The sequence below is a fragment of the Glossina fuscipes genome, unplaced genomic scaffold, assembly GCF_014805625.2.
Source record: "Glossina fuscipes isolate IAEA_lab_2018 unplaced genomic scaffold, Yale_Gfus_2 138, whole genome shotgun sequence".
Classification (NCBI taxonomy): Eukaryota; Metazoa; Arthropoda; class Insecta; order Diptera; family Glossinidae; genus Glossina; species Glossina fuscipes.
The window spans coordinates 72376-90199 of record NW_023998481.1 but is presented as its reverse complement, the minus strand read 5'-3'; the positions used below and the strand labels follow the sequence as shown (position 1 = coordinate 90199).

At 33.1% G+C, this 17824-nt stretch overlaps 3 protein-coding genes and 1 long non-coding RNA gene across 6 annotated transcripts in view; 2 read left to right on the top strand and 2 right to left on the bottom strand.

The window, feature by feature from the left end:
* The window catches only part of LOC119641038, a 54998-nt gene extending 52454 nt beyond the window's left edge, over nt 1-2544 (bottom strand). Inside the window, exon 1 of the long non-coding RNA XR_005247784.1 lies at nt 1929-2544. This is a non-coding gene — a long non-coding RNA (uncharacterized LOC119641038). The remainder of the gene's footprint in view (nt 1-1928) is intronic.
* A 1718-nt stretch (nt 2545-4262) lies between these two features.
* On the top strand, nt 4263-5509 carry LOC119641031 (dTTP/UTP pyrophosphatase). The gene is made up of 5 exons (XM_038039444.1): nt 4263-4491; nt 4561-4737; nt 4870-4937; nt 4999-5145; nt 5201-5509. The coding sequence occupies exons 1-5, from the start codon at nt 4402-4404 to the stop codon at nt 5337-5339; spliced, it is 621 nt and encodes a 206-aa protein (XP_037895372.1). The 5' UTR covers nt 4263-4401; the 3' UTR covers nt 5340-5509.
* Nucleotides 5510-8706: 3197 nt separating this feature from the next.
* On the top strand, nt 8707-10989 carry LOC119641039 (argininosuccinate lyase). 2 transcript variants are annotated; one of them, XM_038039457.1, is made up of 3 exons: nt 8707-9417; nt 9488-9879; nt 10695-10989. In XM_038039457.1, the coding sequence occupies exons 1-3, from the start codon at nt 8721-8723 to the stop codon at nt 10971-10973; spliced, it is 1368 nt and encodes a 455-aa protein (XP_037895385.1). In that variant the 5' UTR covers nt 8707-8720; the 3' UTR covers nt 10974-10989. The 2 variants fall into 2 exon arrangements, with proteins under 2 accessions (XP_037895385.1, XP_037895386.1); XM_038039458.1 differs by lacking the exon at nt 10695-10989 and adding an exon at nt 9961-10052.
* LOC119641040 (CD63 antigen) lies at nt 10977-16906 on the bottom strand. 2 transcript variants are annotated; one of them, XM_038039460.1, is made up of 5 exons: nt 16832-16906; nt 16626-16741; nt 11869-12057; nt 11392-11796; nt 11103-11336 (listed from the first exon to the last, which is right to left on the bottom strand). In XM_038039460.1, the coding sequence occupies exons 2-5, from the start codon at nt 16707-16709 to the stop codon at nt 11103-11105; spliced, it is 912 nt and encodes a 303-aa protein (XP_037895388.1). In that variant the 5' UTR covers nt 16710-16741; nt 16832-16906. The 2 variants fall into 2 exon arrangements, with proteins under 2 accessions (XP_037895389.1, XP_037895388.1); XM_038039461.1 differs by lacking the exon at nt 16832-16906 and having other exon boundaries at nt 10977-11336; nt 16626-16709.
* Nucleotides 16907-17824: the final 918 nt, after the last annotated feature.

The following is a 17824-nucleotide window of genomic DNA, read 5'->3' as shown; positions in this document are numbered from 1 at the left end:
TGCCGAGACTACTTGATTATTGTGTACCCGTTCTTGAAAGCAAATAATTTTGAGAAGTTTTACAAACTGGTGTCTGTTGTTGTTCTGAGTGAAGACATTTATATGGAATAATCTAAATAGTTTGCGAAAATCAGAAATCGTACCTATTGAGATTGTTTGCCGTAAAAAGATAATATTATTTAAATACTTTTAAAAAAACATTTTAAACATATACTAACATTTGTAACTTTAGAAAATACATCTTACAACATAAAGATAAAGAAGAAATCAGTCTAAGAAATCAAGATAGTTAGTGAGTGATAGACAAAATATGAAAGAACCATAGAAAATTGCCAATTTCTATTCACTTACTCTTGAGAAAAAAAAAAAAATACTTCGACTTATTCAATGAATTTCATATTACTTTTACAGATAATTATATGAAACTGGTTATACACCTCGAAACACAATAATAAATACAGATATGACGTCATTTATTAAAATATTTATATATACAAACACAAGCGTAGGACCGGAGAAAGACGCCAGCAACACACACGCCTACTAAACATATTCGTATATTTCGTTCGCATATATAGACGAATAGAATGATGACAGAAAAAAAAAAGAAGAAAACAGAGCAATAAATTAAATGAAATTCTATAGCTACAAAAGAAAAAAAAAAAAAAATGTATATAAGTATATGTGCATCTATTGCATATGTACGTATTAGCATGCAGGCAAACCATCATCATAATTAACGTTTTTGCACAACAATACATTACATTCAATATTTACAAAGATAGTCATTTCTACAAGTTCATATTCAGAAAGAGGAAAATCTAGCATACTGACTTATCGAAAGAAAAATCTTTAGAATTAAACGAAAAAATTGAAAATACCAACGCATCCGGACACTTCTCTACAAGGCGTCTATACTAACTGAACACCTAACTAATAGAATTGAATAAGTCTGCATGGAACAGGGGTTGAAGTGTGAATAGAAAATGACAAACTCATGTTGCTGCTGCTTCTCCTGTTTAGTATGAACGCACATTCTAACAACGTACGAAAATAACTAATTTAACTAAATGTGAATATGTATACGATAAGAATAAGGGAACAAGTGTTGTCAATTTGGACTTTTCCGTTCAATCTTGTTAATAAGGCCCGCTTTTTATACATATTATAAATGCAAGTGAGGTTATCACAAACAAGCATACACACACATACACATTAACGATGCCTTTCTTCGTAATTAGTTACAAAAATGTTAAATGCTTTAAATGCGTTAAATTTTATGTAGTCATTAAATATTTAAAAGGTGTGTAAGGTAGCATAAAAAACCAAATCCATGGCAGATCAAAACTTATGTATATCTTGTTAATGAAAAACACACCCATACACATTATCAGCGGGGATGAACTTTGCCGGTATTTTTCCTAAGATTGAACTGAGTGACCCATCTCATCTAATTCCTTCAAAAATTTTCCACAATTTTAAAACTTAAAAAAAACCATTATAATTGATATATGTTAAGTAAATGGCGCAGCTATCTTAATTAGTTTATTTCTACCAGCAAGTGTGAAATGTAATAATGTAAAAATAATATGAAAATGAAAAATATTTCCACTTGTAATAATTGCCATTAAAGTATTTGAATAATGAATGAGTAAAAGTTTCACAGCGCTTTTTCACTTAAACGTAATTAACAACACTGATGATGAAAGTAGAAATTTGTAAAGCAAAGAAATACGAGAAATGAATATTCAAATTTGTCGAAAAATGTAATAACCTGAAGAAAGAATTAACAAAAATATTTGTGAAATCGTTTAAGACATACTTTTGAACCTTAAGTATATTTCAAGTATGAAAACAATTATTATTACTATTAAAAAGTAAACAAATATTTTCTTGTTTAGACCTATTATTTGTATGCTCGCACTTACCACAACAGCCATACACATTTGAGAGTGACTAAAACGAGTTGGGCGTTGTGAAAATCCAAATGAAAATTTTCACACAAACTGCACCGATGTTGCTCTCCCCTTCTTTTTGTTGCTTTAAATGAAACACACTTGCTTACTACTTTAGTCAGTTTAGTTACTATTTGATTTTTCTTTCAATTTTTTTCACTCTTATGTGAAATAAGCAAAGGGATGACAAAACCTCAAAAAAAAAGCACTTGATATTTTTTAAATTAAATAACGTGAAGGCAATTATAAAAGAACTCGGCCGTGATTTATACTGGTTTTTTCCTGATTTTATAACCTCACTTTTGTAACAGAAATATGCATACACTCCCTGGCACACGTAAATGTAGATTTTAATAATTTCAATAATTATTTAAAAGAAAACAATTTTTGGCAATATTTTAAAAGCGATCGCGAATAATCTTTTTCCCTTCGAAAACGTAACGAAATTCTCGATATACTTCTGGCAAATTCTTTGAATTTATCAAATTGCTAATTTAAATTGGACTTGAAAGAAATCGCCAAGTGTATATATGAACTCTCTTCGCTATGTTGAATTAATACAAAACACTCGTTGTGAATTACTCAAATGAACTAAACTGACGAAATGAAAATGACAGTAAAAGAGAATTAAAACAACTTTATAAATATATATATCATTTCTGTCTCTTTTCAATTCTTGCTGTTTGGTAAAAAATACACAGAGTTGTAAAATTTTTCCACCTAAAAAGAAATATTCACATTAATTATGTTTGCTATAAAATTAACACAAAATATAAGCAACAAAAACAATTTGATCCGAGATGAACATTGATTATCAGATTATTTAAAATAGTAACTCCTAAAGTACAAATAAGGTAAGGCAAAATATTGTAATGTATAAAGAAGGGATTACAGAAGTATAAAATAAAGAGAAGAAAATATCTCGAAAATCAAAAATAAAGTTTATCAAAAAATATTTTAGTGTTCCTTTAGCTGGAAAGCAATTTGAAAGATTTGCATTTAATCGTAGATGCAATGCAAATATTTTTTATTGTACAAAACATAATTAAATCATTTGGAACAACTCATATTGAGGAAATTACTTCAGATGATAAAATTTACAGAACTTTGATATTTCGTGTACAGATTTTAAAAGAAATGCACGAAATATATGTAATTTAAGAATAGTGGAACATACACTTTAAAATTCTATATTAAAGCCTATGAATTTAGTTTACTTACAATAATAGTTAGAAAGAAAGCTTGTGATAAATATATTAAGTTCAGTAATTTTAAATCTATTTCGAAAAGAAACTTTTCCAAAAAATATTATTGGATTTTCGCAAGAATTGATTTTTCCTTTGCCTTCCTTTCCTTTTTATCAAAAGAAAAGAAGCAGAAAATACACACCCATGATTTACAAACACATTTAAGAAAGATTTAAAAAAACAGTTTATTCAAATAATCTTCATTTTTTTTACCAATTTCTAAAACTACTCTACATCTTTCTTAAATTCTACAAATTGTTTAAAATTTCATACTGTTGTATGTTCATTTACCATACTGACGTAATCAACACAGCTCTGTCAAAAAAGTAGAAAAATTTGCTTTTGATAACTTCTTTACACAAAAGATTTTTCCAAAAATGTGACATATAAAATTATTAAATAATTTTGCACAAATTTCAAATCATTATTTTCCCATTGTCGTGTATTCACAGAATTTTACATTCTACAAAGTTGGATTAAGTATCGTTTGCTCCTTAATAGTTTTATCTTAAAAATATAAGAATATCATAATATTATCTGCAAAAAGACATTTGTAAGCATTTCGTTCAGCAGGAATATTATCTTTTCTGATAGATCAATGAAGCAAGCAGATATCATTAATTTCATTATTTTACCAAGGACGTCAAGTGCGAAAAGCTCTCAAAAGTAGTGGAAAACTTATGCATGAAGAACTAATTGTTACGAACGTTCCAAAAAGTTCGACATATATTAATCGCGCACGTTTACAATGGTTTGAGGATCCTTGACATGCTTACTCTCAGACTTTTGCTAGCTTTTTTTCTGCTCATTTTCCTTCAAATGAAACTTAATATATCTCTTTAATACATATATTTTTATATAACGCCCTCCCTACAAAGAAAAATCAAACATAACGTATAATGTGTCAAAAATCATAGACGATTTAACCAAAACGACAGAAACTACTGAGTAAATGCAACACTGTCAATACAAAAAAAAAATATATATCTAAATTCTCTCGCTGTCTCTCTAAGAACAGCTGTTTCTCAAATTCAATCATTATGAAGTTTTTGATGTTTTTTTTGTTTTTTTGATAAACAAGTGACATTTATTGAAAAAATTCAAAAAAAGAAGAAAAATTTTCACTTTGATTCTTTAAAAAAAATAATTTCTAACTGATCACATCTATCTCGATTTGCAAACAAAACAAAAGCAAAAATATGTTGGCTCCCATTCAGTATTTGCTCTCAAAAAAACGTATAATATTAGCAAGCGGTTCGCCAAGACGGCAGGAGTTGGTGAAGTTTATAGTAAGCTTGTAATACAGTGTTGAAAAGTAATTTTGATATCTTTCTGTTACTTTTGAAATTTTGCTCTAGGGGTTAAATGCGGAACTATGTCCTTCCTATTTCGAGGAGATGCTGAATCCTTATGATTTTGAGAATTTTTCCAAATTTATAGAAGCTACCGCTTTGGGTAAAGCCGAAGAAGTTTACAATCGCTTAAAGATTGGCGATAATCAAGAAGATTTATTGGTTATAGCGGCTGACACTATGGTAAGTACTTTCTTTTGTGGCCATTTTTGTGAAAGTTTTTCTAGTCATTTGTATAATCTTTTGCATTAATTTTTAATATTTTTTATTACTTTATTTTATTTATTAATTTATTTTATTCTTTTTTTATATTAGGTAACTATGGGTTCGGAAATCTATGGCAAACCGAAAGATAAAACAGACGCTGTACGCATGTTGACTAAGTAAGTTGTAACGATAGTTTAGTAGATAGTCTTATTATTGATTCTTCTGTAACATTTCCAGTCTCTCTGGCAATTGCAATCGTGTGTTTACTGGTGTCGTAATAAAACATTCAAAGGGCGTGCACAAATTTACTGAAACGGCTGATGTGTATTTTGGTAATCTCAGTAAAGAACAAATAAATGCTTATGTGGAATCGGGCGACCCCATGTAAGGATCCAAATTTTGTTGTTTCACTACACGTTTTCATTTTTATGTTTCATAGGGACAAGGCAGGCGCTTATGGGGTACAAGGTCCCGGTGGCGCTTTAATATCTCGCATTGATGGTGATTATTATTGCGTTATGGGCTTACCTTTGCATCGTTTGTGCTGCGAATTAACCAATCTCTTTAAAACCAATTAGCAAATGGTGATTTCCTTCTCACTTAGAACATTTCTTGTTAGTTCCTATAAATTACTTTCTTGTACAAGTTTTGTCTTTGAGGCATTTATTTGGTCCAAACCAAAGTATATACCGTAACATATAATTGAAATCACATAAAATCCTATTGTTTTCTGTTTTATGTTTTAAAATATTGTGTTGTATTTATTTAGAACAAAAAGTATTAATGCGCGAAAGGGTAACGGCTTTAGAGTTGCGTTGAAGAAATTCTACGACGAAACAGAAGCTGCTATCGCGCCCATATCAAGAAATGATAGAAATATTAAAAAAGCATTACGCTCATTGCATGTAAGAAAAGATGATAAGGCTGGCAAGCTTTCTGTGGTAGACACTAGAAGCAGGTATCGGACGCTGTGTCAGCATTCTTACATCCATGTCAAATGAAAATTATGGATGACATTATAAAAATCATAAATGCCTTACGAAGTGTTGTTAACACTACAGCTGGAATAACCATTATATTTTAAAATAAAAATTATTAAAATAAAAAAGAAATATATAAATTTCTGATTGTTCAGCTTTTCGTTCAGCATATGTACGGCTTTCTATCCTATCTAAATAGGGCGAGAGCGACGAAAAAATTGCTTGTCTACTCCTTGTCCTTCCACTCGTCCTTTACTATTCTCAAATTTTAAGAGACAGAAATCGGTTCTTCGCATCTTCACATCTCACGCTATAACAAAATCGAAACGTTGCAATTAATTGAAAACAACTCTGTGCTCTCACCATTCTCCACACATGGTGCTTTTTTTATAATGTAAGTAAAGGGAAACACCAGTTAACGGTTTTGTGTGGCAGCAAAGACGTTTTTACAAGGACGCAAAGAGCTTGCTGAAAAATTTAAATCGAGCGAAAAATTGCCAGAAAAAAGAAATATAAAGAAAAGAGGGAAATACCACAGCCGCGAAATGCAGAGCCGTTCCTAGGTGCAGCGAAGAAACTAGGTGCAGCGTCGTTATATGAAGCGCAGTTCTTAAGCGCAGTGCAGTCCCTAGGTACAGCGCAGTCGCTGAATGAAGCGCGCTCGCCGGACGCAGCGATGTCCATCGGTGCCGCGAAGTTGCTGCATCACAAATGTGTATTTGGTTTTATTATTTTTACAACCTGGATTCTTAGAAAATCGATTAGCTTATGGGCTAACTCATTTCAAAAGTCATTTCCTCAAATGGTAATTAAATGGATAAAGAAATGATTACTACCCCTTTTTAGGATACCGCAATAATTATTCAGTGCGAAATCTAAAGAATGTTAATTCGTATACTTCCAAGTAAGGATACATTTGCGGTGACGAGTTCACGAACATTTTTTAATGTAATGAATCGAGTCAACTAAATCGGTATGAAATTTTTTTGATTCCAGCCAAGGTTCCCTTAAATATTTTAAATCGATCTCCGGATCGATTTAAATGTGCAACTAATATTGCTCAAAAAGGGTGAAAACGACAGCTGTAGCGGACGCAGGCGCAGTAGAAGTAGAAATAGGAATAGAAGAATACACGTCTCTCCCTAAATTTACTTGATAGAGGTGAATATAGGTGACATTTTCTCGTTTGGCCGCATCAGAGTCTCAATTTCGGTTGTTCTTCCATATCCATTTTTCGCTAATATATCAAATTTCACAAAAATTTTTCAAAAATAGTTCCCATAAGTAGAATTTGAATTTGTTTAGTTTGTTTGAAGGTATTTTCATATTGTTTCACGAGACGTCCACAAAAATGTTTTACGTTTTTTAATATGGACCGAATAGGGGTTCAAATCCAACTATTTCTTAATTTTCATTATTTAACAGAACTCAGGTAAGGCGTTAACAGAGTTTTGCTAACAGATATTGTAGGTATCTTTGTTAGTTAAATTCAAATTTACCTTCACACCATTCAATTATTGTTCTTTTTTTAAAATAAAGCAAAGTCTGAATGCATGTATGTGTGATATAGAATGAAGAATGTGTAGTTTGTAGTATATATATCAATTATTTCTACAGGAGTGTGCACATGGAAATTCGAGGGAAATTCCAAGTGTATCGTCTGTATCGATTGCGAGATTGTATCGCTTTGAAAAAAGAGGGTCCTATTATGAGCGGCCAAAGTCTGAGAAAATGCCGTTCAAATAATTATCTAATTATCACCGCGACCTGTAATGAACTTAATATATCGGCTTCAGCTATCACGGCCGAATTTTTGTTGTTGTGTTCGATATACATTACAAGACCCGTTCAAGGCGCAAATAAATTAACCAGCTATGGAACTTAACTGTAAATAAATAGAATAGCATTAATACATGGAAAAAATATGATGTAGGGGAGCAAGCCATTCCAAACAGTTGGCAACGCGCCTTTGGGACATTTCATAAAGGAAAAAATACAATATTAGCGATTTACGGTTTACGTTGGTCCCATAACCAATCGCGAGGCGAATAACTGCAAATCTTAGGGACATTTCATAATGGACGAATACAATATTAGCGACTTCATTGGCAATATCGATAGAGCCTCAGAATCATAAGTATTGGATTATATCACAATAATCTTCGTTTTACCTCCTTTGAGTATCATCAGCGTAAATGAATATTGCATTTTTGGCAGCATGTAATTGGAACCTTAATGTACATTGCACACCAGAGTGAAAGAGAAGCGGGCTTTCACACACTGACTGCGATTTTGTCAAAAAAACTTAACAAACTTGAAAGTCGCCAGACCGAAACCAATGTAATAATTTAACTTTTTTTCCCTTATCTTACTATGGACGAAGCTTGAGCTTAGTGCTATTAACGCCATGACTGTACTTTGCGTAGAAAATTCTTAGAAGCGTTGAAAAACTTCTCGACAGAATAGGAAGAATGTTGCTGAGACGATAATCAACTGATAAAGCTGACACAGCGCGTTGCGCAATATGTGTTCAATACATGAATCAGTCAAAAAATTACGGATGGAAGGACAAATTTTAAAAGTTTAATTTTAATTTTGTTATGACAATGACAAGAGTATATTTAGTAATACTGAGCACAGTCGGCAATAAAAGCAAACAGTTTTAGTTCTGCAAATTTTGTATGGCTTATGTGGTCTACGAACTGCCGTGGCAAACTAAATAAATCAATTGCGATGAAACCATCTTCCTTACAATCTCAACAGATGTCTTTCGTGATCTAACATTATTTCAGTTTATCTATCTGTATAGAAAAGCATTTATATCTATGCGAAGTCATTGTAATGACGTTCGCATCATTCGAGAAAACGAACAATGGAATAATGCAATTGCATGCAAGTTATAGGAAAAAAGAACTAGTTGTGGTTTTCATCTGAAACTGAAAACAACAATTGCTATTTCGTAAAACATCATCTCTAGATATGGCCCAACTTTTGCGAGAGAAATTTTTCGTATCACAAAACCTGCGCTGCAGCTGTATTTCACCGCATGATTCACGTTTATTTGCTGACGATCTTGACGTTAGTAAAGCTTACACTGAAGCTTTACGGAAAGCTGGCTGCCTGACCAACGAACAATGTTCTTCCATTTTAGCAGGTCTTGAATTGGTACGTTATGACTGGATAGAAGGCTTGTTGAAGTTTTCTCCTACCGATAAAGATGTTCATACAATAAACAAAAGGCGCTTAACGGAAATCATAGGCGAAGTGGGACAATATTTAAATAGCGGATGTAGTCGTAACGAACAAGTTTTAACTGATATGAAATTATGGTTACGTAAAGCTATAAACGAATTGCTGGTACGCGTACAACGCTGCATTGAAGCGATTTTGGAAAAAGCCGAGCATCACTTGGGTGTTTTAATGCCGGCTTCTATCGACTTACAAAGAGTTCAGGCTGTTCAATTTTCTCATTGGCTGCTATCTTATGCCTGGATTTTGCGTGAAGATTATTTACGTCTAAAAGAGCAAGAAAAGTTGTTACTTGTTTCACCATTAGGTAGTGGGACTGTGGCTGGAAATCCTTTCCACATTGATCGTGTGTGGCTAGCGAAACGTTTAGGTTTTACATCAGTAACAACGAATAGTTTACACGCTGTGGCAGACAGCGATTTTATGGGTAAGTGAAGAAACATACATTTATCTGATTTTTAATTGCTTATAATTATTCTATGTTCTCGCAACGAAAGTGAACTTCATTTACTGCAGTTCCATGCTGAGTTTACATCTTTCCGGTTTAGCAGAGGAATTCATTATATACACTACTAAAGAGTTTGATTTCCTCACATTGTCCGAACCGTCCGCAAAAAGCAATAGACTGGAGAGTGATTCAAGTAGTATGGAACTGGTGCGTGGTGCTTCGGTACAAATTTGTGCTTGTCTGACGGGTATAATGATGACTACAAAGAATTTGCGTACTTCTTGTCATAAAGATTGGCAGTATGATAAGCGATATTGCTTTGAAACTTTTGACGCGCTGCAGGGAGCTTTAAAAATAACCGCAAGTGCTTTAATGGGTTTGAAGATAAACCCGCCGCAAATGGAAGCTAAGTTATGCCCTGAGATGCTAGCTGCAGATTGGGTAGGTTTTCAATTTTTTTTTTGTCTCTCAATTTGCTCTCATTTTGCTTTTTCCATAATGTATGTATGTACCATCAAAAAGAAAACTTCAGAGACTCTATAGGGTATTTATGCTTTCGATCAGCGTGAAATCCTGAGTTGATTTGGCCATGTTTGTCCATCTGTGTGTGTGTGTGTGTGTGTGTGTTTGTGCGAAGTATGTTTTTAGCATTCTCCTGGCCGCAAAACTGAAGATATCCATTTCAAATTTGATAGAAACTTTGAAAGTTTCTGCCCGCAGCTTGCTATTGAAAATGGGCGAAATTGGTCAGAGCAGAAGCGCACGGGGGAGCGTGAACTGAACGTAACTCAGTTTTTTTTAACGAAAATTTTTGGGTTTTTGCTCGTTACTCAGCAATTACCAAAGTTAGTAAGCTGAAACTTTCCACATTTACTTTACGAAACACTTTACTCTTTAGGTCCGTGGAACCAACTAGCCATGTCCGCACAAACTTACGAAATTTAATTTTTTTTCACTTCTTTGAAGTTTAACGCTTATTTATCTTAAGGCGAACAAGACAGAACGTTTAAAATTGGTTTGTACACTCCTCCAATGAAGATATATTATCTGCCTAAAAATGGGTAAATTTTAAAATGAATATGGTCGATACCGCGACTAATTTTTTCTTAATAATACCAGCGATGCGGGTATCAAATAAGCGAACATGAAGAGTAGAACGCGAAACGCATAGCGGTGGATAGGCGAGATTCGGCCCCAGTCGAATGTAACTTTCTAACTTGTTTGGTTTCATGTTTTCTTTCATTTTTGTTCACTAGGTTTACTATTTGGCAAAAAAAGGAATACCTCCATCTCAAGGTCAACAGTATATAGAAAATGTGATAGCTTTTGCTAAACGAGAGTCTTCGGACATTACTGGAATTCCTTTGGAGGAATTGCAAAATATATGTCCTTACATTGACAGGGATATAGCAAACGTGGCGGATTTCAGAGACATAGTTGAGCAATATGACGTTACAGGAGGTACTGCGTCTACAAGCGTGCAAAAACAAATCAATTTGTTAAAGGAATTCGTAACTAATCTCAAGAAAGACTAATGATTTTTTTGGCGATTAAACAAACAAGCTTTATTATATTTTTATTAATCAGATAAATATATGAAATTTAAACAGAGTTTTCAGTTTTTAAATCTAACACTCACACACCTTTCTTCTCCCAAACTTTATTTAATTAACACTGGGACTGTTGGGCGTATAAGTGATGGGATCGTTCTCTGAAAATTTTTCAGCTTTTTCCAATTGCGTATAACCCGTCATGGGTGAATTCGAGGGCGGAACCATCTTGCCGCCAGATATTAAAACGCCCAAACTTTGTTGTAATTGCCAGCGTCTAGCCTCACGAATAGATTTATTGCGTCTCAAAGTTTTTGCCAACATGAAGGCACAAATCGAACCTAACAGCTGAAGTAGGAATGTAAAAGTTTGTAGATGAACATATAATACTAACAAAAGATACCTGTACAAAAGCCACTGTAGTTGCACCTGTCGCTATTAGCATGGTACTCTGGGATATGATGAAATCCATGCGTTCCAAACAACCGCTCTCATACATCATTTCGCAATGCATAAGATTGTTGGGTGAAAAGCTGCCACAACAAGACGGCGGCACAGGTATCTCCTCACTATTACCGATATTTGGTTTCCAATAGTTACTCCAATCGTCTGGGGCATTCACGCCGCAACACTCTAAACCGCTTTGCATAAAATCAACGCCTCCTTGTATGTATGGGTTATCCTCGTATTCAGCTAACGATTCATTCATAGTACGAATCAACATTTCACGCACTTGCCCTTGCATAATAAAAGCTGCTAATGAGGCAGAAACTTCCAATATAAAAACGATAAATAAACAAAGACCGTACTGAAAATATTCATTGTATTCATTGTAATTAATAAGATCTTCTCTCGAATAAGTTATTTAAGATAGACTTACTAAGTTAATAAGCATAACACTCTCCCTTGCAGCACCGTAAGCTCCTAACGTGGCTACGAACAATAATATAAAGCCTATTGCTATCAAGAGCGCTGGGGGTGACAAGAAATGATCATCAACGAATTGTCGGAAATCACCAAAAATCGCTTGAATTGTGCTGCCGACCATAACCAATAAAATGGCAGTGATCTGGAAAAACAATGGAAAAATCAAGAAAAAAAAACCTTTAAGTTCGACAATGCCAAAGCTAGAATTTTTATTATGTTTTTCAGACAAAGTTTGCTTTCCATTTAAAACTATTTCTCCATACGCTTCCGCCATTAAGGGAAATTAGTAATTTTTTTAGTACATATGTGATAGGAATTCGCTTAAAGACCGTCTAATGGTTATTCCTTTAGGATGATCAAATTCCCGAGGAGTATACGACGACCTTTTTTTCTCTTTTAATCTTAGTGAATTGGTCATGAAAAGATTGATAATCGTAAGAAGGCCTTGCAAGCTATGAAGACGTGCTGACAATGGTCTATTTGGATCTTCTTCAACACTGTCAGCGACAGCATCGATATTGACGCAAAGTTCTTTGTTTTGTTGTTGTTTTTTGTCGAATGGAGTAAATATTGTTCAAAATTTATTAATATTGCGATGAATAAACTCTCGTTAGAGATAATTACGTATACAATAAACATTACAGAATACTGGTATTCGATCTAACCCAATTTGTTTTTTCAAATCTCTCATCGAATTTAAGAAAACTTTTCCACAAGCTTGACTTATTTTCTACGAACTTAACTCCTTCCAAATTACCGGCGTGTAATTCAGGCTGACATTGTGTACGAAAGGTTATCAGGATTTGCGGACCCGAAGCTAAACGAAAAAAACGAATAAAAACATTAAAATGGGCTTTGGCTTGCTATGAAATATCCTATACCATCCTACAGTTATTCACGAAACGAATTTTGCAAGTAAGGGGTTATGTGCGAAGTGGTCGAAAACATACTCCGATCCGAATTATTCTCAATAGCGTGCGTCCTTGGATTAAAGCACGCCGTCGTACCAATTTTCATCGAAATATTTCAAAAATTATGGCCTCCAGGCTGAACACAAGAAGACAAGGTGGATTGTCGGACAGACATGCTTAAATAATATCAGAAAATTATTATGAAACGATCGATGTACTAACAACGTGGGTCTATCCCAAGTCCTTCTGGCTGTTACATATATCTGCACAAACTTTATATATCTTATACTAAAGGCGTTGTGGGATATAAAGAGCTTTGTTTTCTTTCGAGGAATAATTGTGATATTTTGGATACTTTATGTTAGACCTACAGGTTTTTTATATATACATTGAAAAGTTGGGAGTGAGGAGGTGCACTTTTGTATCAGTTTGAAAGATGGTTTTACAAAATAGGAGTGGCTAACTTAAAATATGCTTTTATTAAGGAAAAGCTTGAAACAACTTCGGAAAAACGAAAAATTTCAGCTCTCATCAGCAATGTCGGATTCTTTGGAGATATTCCAGAAAACGGGTACAGATATCTTCCAGGTCTATTTATAAATTCGAGTGAAGAACAGCTCTAAGCAGTTGACTAGCATGCACGCACACATCATACTTCTGGTGAAAACTGAAACAGCTGGTATTTTACATAAATACTTTTTAAAATACTTTTTGATGCTCTTGTTGTTGTCATTTGTTTAAATAAATTAAAAATTCACCTGCGCCTGGCTTTATTAAATGTTGGTCGAGAGAATTTCAAAATATATATATAATGCAAAACAATTGTGGATGACTTTGATTAGGCGAGCGTTTGAGTACGCTTTCCTAGTATGGTCTCTGCCCTATCGACGTTTATAATCTAATCTCCTTATTAGATTCAATGCACACCACTAAGGCTATTGTGAATACTGCTCGGGCAATTAATTAACACAGTCGTCTACTTCCCTCAATAAATATGTGGTGTTTTAACGATTTGCCAAGCTTTGGCATGTTCGCGTCTATTCCCATTTCGATTCTCATTGGCAATGGAAAATTTCCAGTGGTTTTCCATCTCTTCCATTTCTCGCTTAATTTAGCTGTATTCAAATTCTAATTGAATTGAAAATAAAAAAAAAACAACTAAGAAAATCAGACTCAATCGTAACCGAATTTTTCATACCTATCATCGTTATCGTAACAAAAAAAAAAAAAAAAAAAAAAAAAAAAACATTTCCATACTTGTGCCTTTTCATACTGAAATTCATTTGGTGTATTTGTTGTCTGTTTGTGGCCTGTTTTTTTGAAAAGTTTAAGTCATTTTCAAATTCTTTTGCAAATTTTTAGGTTATATTCTGATTTTCCGAACGGTAGAGTGCTTATCACAGATACTGCAAAGTTGGGCAAATGGATAAATGGACAGATGGATAGACGGACGTACTTAAGTGCATTTCGAGTTTCTGGGATATTTGAAGCTTGCGTCTGTGCTTTATAAAAGTATTAAAAAAAAAATTAAACTTCGCTACGTCGAAATATTGAGTAGGCGGGGCCAACGCATATCTACTAACCGGTAGTAATGCCTCAAATCTTTTTCACTACTTCTTTCTGACCTTTGCCATGTTATCACTCACATCCACTAAGTGATTGATCATAAAAAAAGGCCAAGATATTGTAGAACGCATGGAAGACACACTTTTATGATTCTGCTTTCACATTGTACCTGCAAGCTGTTCGATCAATGTTTTGTTCAAAACTTGTTTGTTTATATAAAAGACACATTTTCGAGTATTTATTTTCCATCTCAAGAAAACTTCTGAGATTTATGTCTAATATTGCATTATAGTTACATTGCTTGGTCAAGTAAAAATTGTGTAATAGAGAAAACATGCCATCAAAGACCGCAAATCTTTAAATTCCATTAGGGTTGCCATTTCTATTCCCCAAATTTCGTTAAACTCTTGATTGAGCCTTCAATGTGGACGACTCCGAAGGCTTCTCATTTATGCCCACAATAGAAATTTGCTTCAGTTTTGTGCTTAAAAATACTCTGAACAGCTAAATAGATACTCGATTACGGTACATTCTTTATAGACTAGAAGGAGTCATATAAGAAATTTGTATTCGTTAATTAAGAACTTTCAAGAAAGAAAGATTGTATTATATTGAATAACATTAAGGGTACTCTCATCACCATGGGATCTCATCAGCATGGTGCATTCAGACTTTATGCCACAGTATTGATGATCTCGGTATAGTTTAAGCAACAATGATCTTTAAATAAGTTCAATTCTGTTAATGGACTTCTTTGAGTGTTTTTACAGCATGCACTGGTTTTTTGATATTTTTCTTCCTTTTCACGAGGAAGAAAACAAAGAATAAACGCAATTAATGATTTAAAAAAAAAATAAGAGATCACCAATGTTCCAAGTTCCTCTAACTTAAAAATCTTGCAAGTAAGGACTAAAAAAATTTTATTCAAATTTAAATCCGGCCAGCATTCATTTTTGAAATTAAGGTAAAGACTTACATTTTCTAGGCAATTCTGATGTGCCAAAAAAGCTTATTTTCGAAGAAATCCTTCTAAAAGTTGAAGATTTCCACTTAAGAATGGTAAGAGAGAAAATGATAAAAGAAACGATTGAAATGTAAAGAGAATTGAAGATGTCACTTGATGGCAACTTCCCATCAAATATGAAAACAACTTTTTGATAATTCAAAGTTGATCGATCAGCCAGCCCGTTAAGCAATTGATTTTTATATTCATTATGTAAAGCTTTCGTGTTTTAAATGAATTTTCAAGAACTTTTGCTTATCAACAGCAACTAAAAGAAGAACGTACCAAGAAATGTGATTATATTTACTTAAAAAATTGCTCAACACCTTTAATAGGGAACTGTCGTTCACCGTCGATTTTGAATTCTTGGTTTTTTCGAGTTCAGCGTACTTTTGTATGGTGTCGGGCGGGCAATAGGAAATCTATGGCGCCATCATAAGGGTGTATATAAGAATTAGCTTTATTTCACACTAAGAAATCGATATTATATTCTTGTCTCCTTATAGAAGCTTACAGAAGCTTTATGTTCACTTGATATGAATTACTATCGAAATCTTCTTACGGGTGCTGATAAGTGTACGAAGGAAGAGAGAAGCGGTGAAATCAGTTTGGAAATGGGTCTTGGAGGAAGTGCATTCACTCGTAACTATTCTTTAATGTTATTACGTTTACGAGAAAAATTCATTCGGAAACTTTACCGAAAGCTCGGTAATAAACAGTATTATATTGCGTTATCATTAAATCAATAACGATAATAACAAAGACTGACAATTAAGTGCTTTTTAACATATGAAATAAGAGTAAAGGGTTCTGCGACCATTTCTACGAAGTTAAAACAAATAAAAACGTTATCGTATTCCCAAATGTGTAAAACATAATGATAAGAAGTAAACAGATTCAGATATCTGAAAATGCTAACAAAAACTATTACATTCCAACCAATACAATGAAATCATTCGGAAACGATCGCCGATGCAATGCCAACACCTCTTCATTGGGGGGCACGTGGCCGCATAAGTGAGAGCATGAGCGAAAGAGAGAAAGAAAGAAGCAGAAATTTTTCAGAAATTGACGGTTTGCAAAGAATAAGATGAAATGTCTCTGGAACTGGATTACTGGCGAGCTGATGGAATGGATTGACTTTTTTCATATATCTTTTCTTTTTTTTTTTTTGTTTTTCACTTAATTGGGGTTATCTTGAAAATTCTTGTCAGATAACCTTGTACTTACCGCAAACATGAAACTAACGATCAATAGCATGTATTTAGCACAACGCATGCCAGAGTTCAATTGTAAATCTCTGTATAAAGCCATTCTGTGGAATTTTTTACTCTTTTTGCCAAATGCTAGGGAAAATTTAAATTGTATTTAAAATTAGGTTTGAATCACTTCAAAACAAAAAAAAAAAAAAAAGAACGAAAGAAGAGAATATATACTTTTAATTTCTTTCTCTCTTGTACAACTTTCCTGTCGCAAAGTTATAAAATCACTAAAATATTGTTAAGCTTTTTTTTTTACTCTACTGTTTTAATTATCTGCGTACTGTTAATTTTTATTATTATAACGAGCTGTCTCATATACATAGGCATACAGGTGTGCAGGTATTATTGTCGTCTATATATATATTTATGTATATATATATATATTTTGTGTTTTTTTTTTTTTTTTTTTTTTTTTGTTTACTGCAAGTATATAAGACATTCAACTGACTTTATCATTGAATAATAACTTTGCGAAGATAACATTTTTAATCAGGAGCTATGATAAAAATATTTTTTTTTTTCCAAAAAGCTTTTTCGTATGTTTTACGCAATTTTCTTAAGAAATTCTTCTTTTGCTTTCTTTTTAATACGTAAAAAACGATTAACACTTGTTCCTTATGGTATTTTAAGTTTCCATGGATATTTTTGCTAACTTTTGAAACCATAACACAAAAGGATACTCTTTTACGGTGGTTTAGGTTTTCCTCTCTTTGTTCTTGCATTATTTACTTAATAAAAATATTGATTTCTCGATTGGCTTTACATTTTGCAAGAATGTCAGGCCAAATCTCGCATAATAAATAAATCATTTTCTTTAATTTCATTAGAATATTACGGTCATCTTAAAATTTTCCCTGTTTGTAACCTTCGTTACAACGACTAAAACAAATATTACAATTTTATATTTAATTTGTTCTAACTCCTTGCCCTACGTATTCATATATATTAGGTGTGTAAATAAATTCGTTCCGCTGAAATTGGTTGCTTCGTAAAACGTATGTGATGCCTTCGATTTAAATAAGTCTCAGTTGTTTACCGGCTGTCGTTCAGTGTGTATCAACGTTTAAAGAGATGCATGTCAACAAGCAGCATTTCCGCCATTGCATATTATTCTGTTTTAATTTAGGAAAAAATGTAACTGAAGTTGTTTACAAGATTTCATACAAA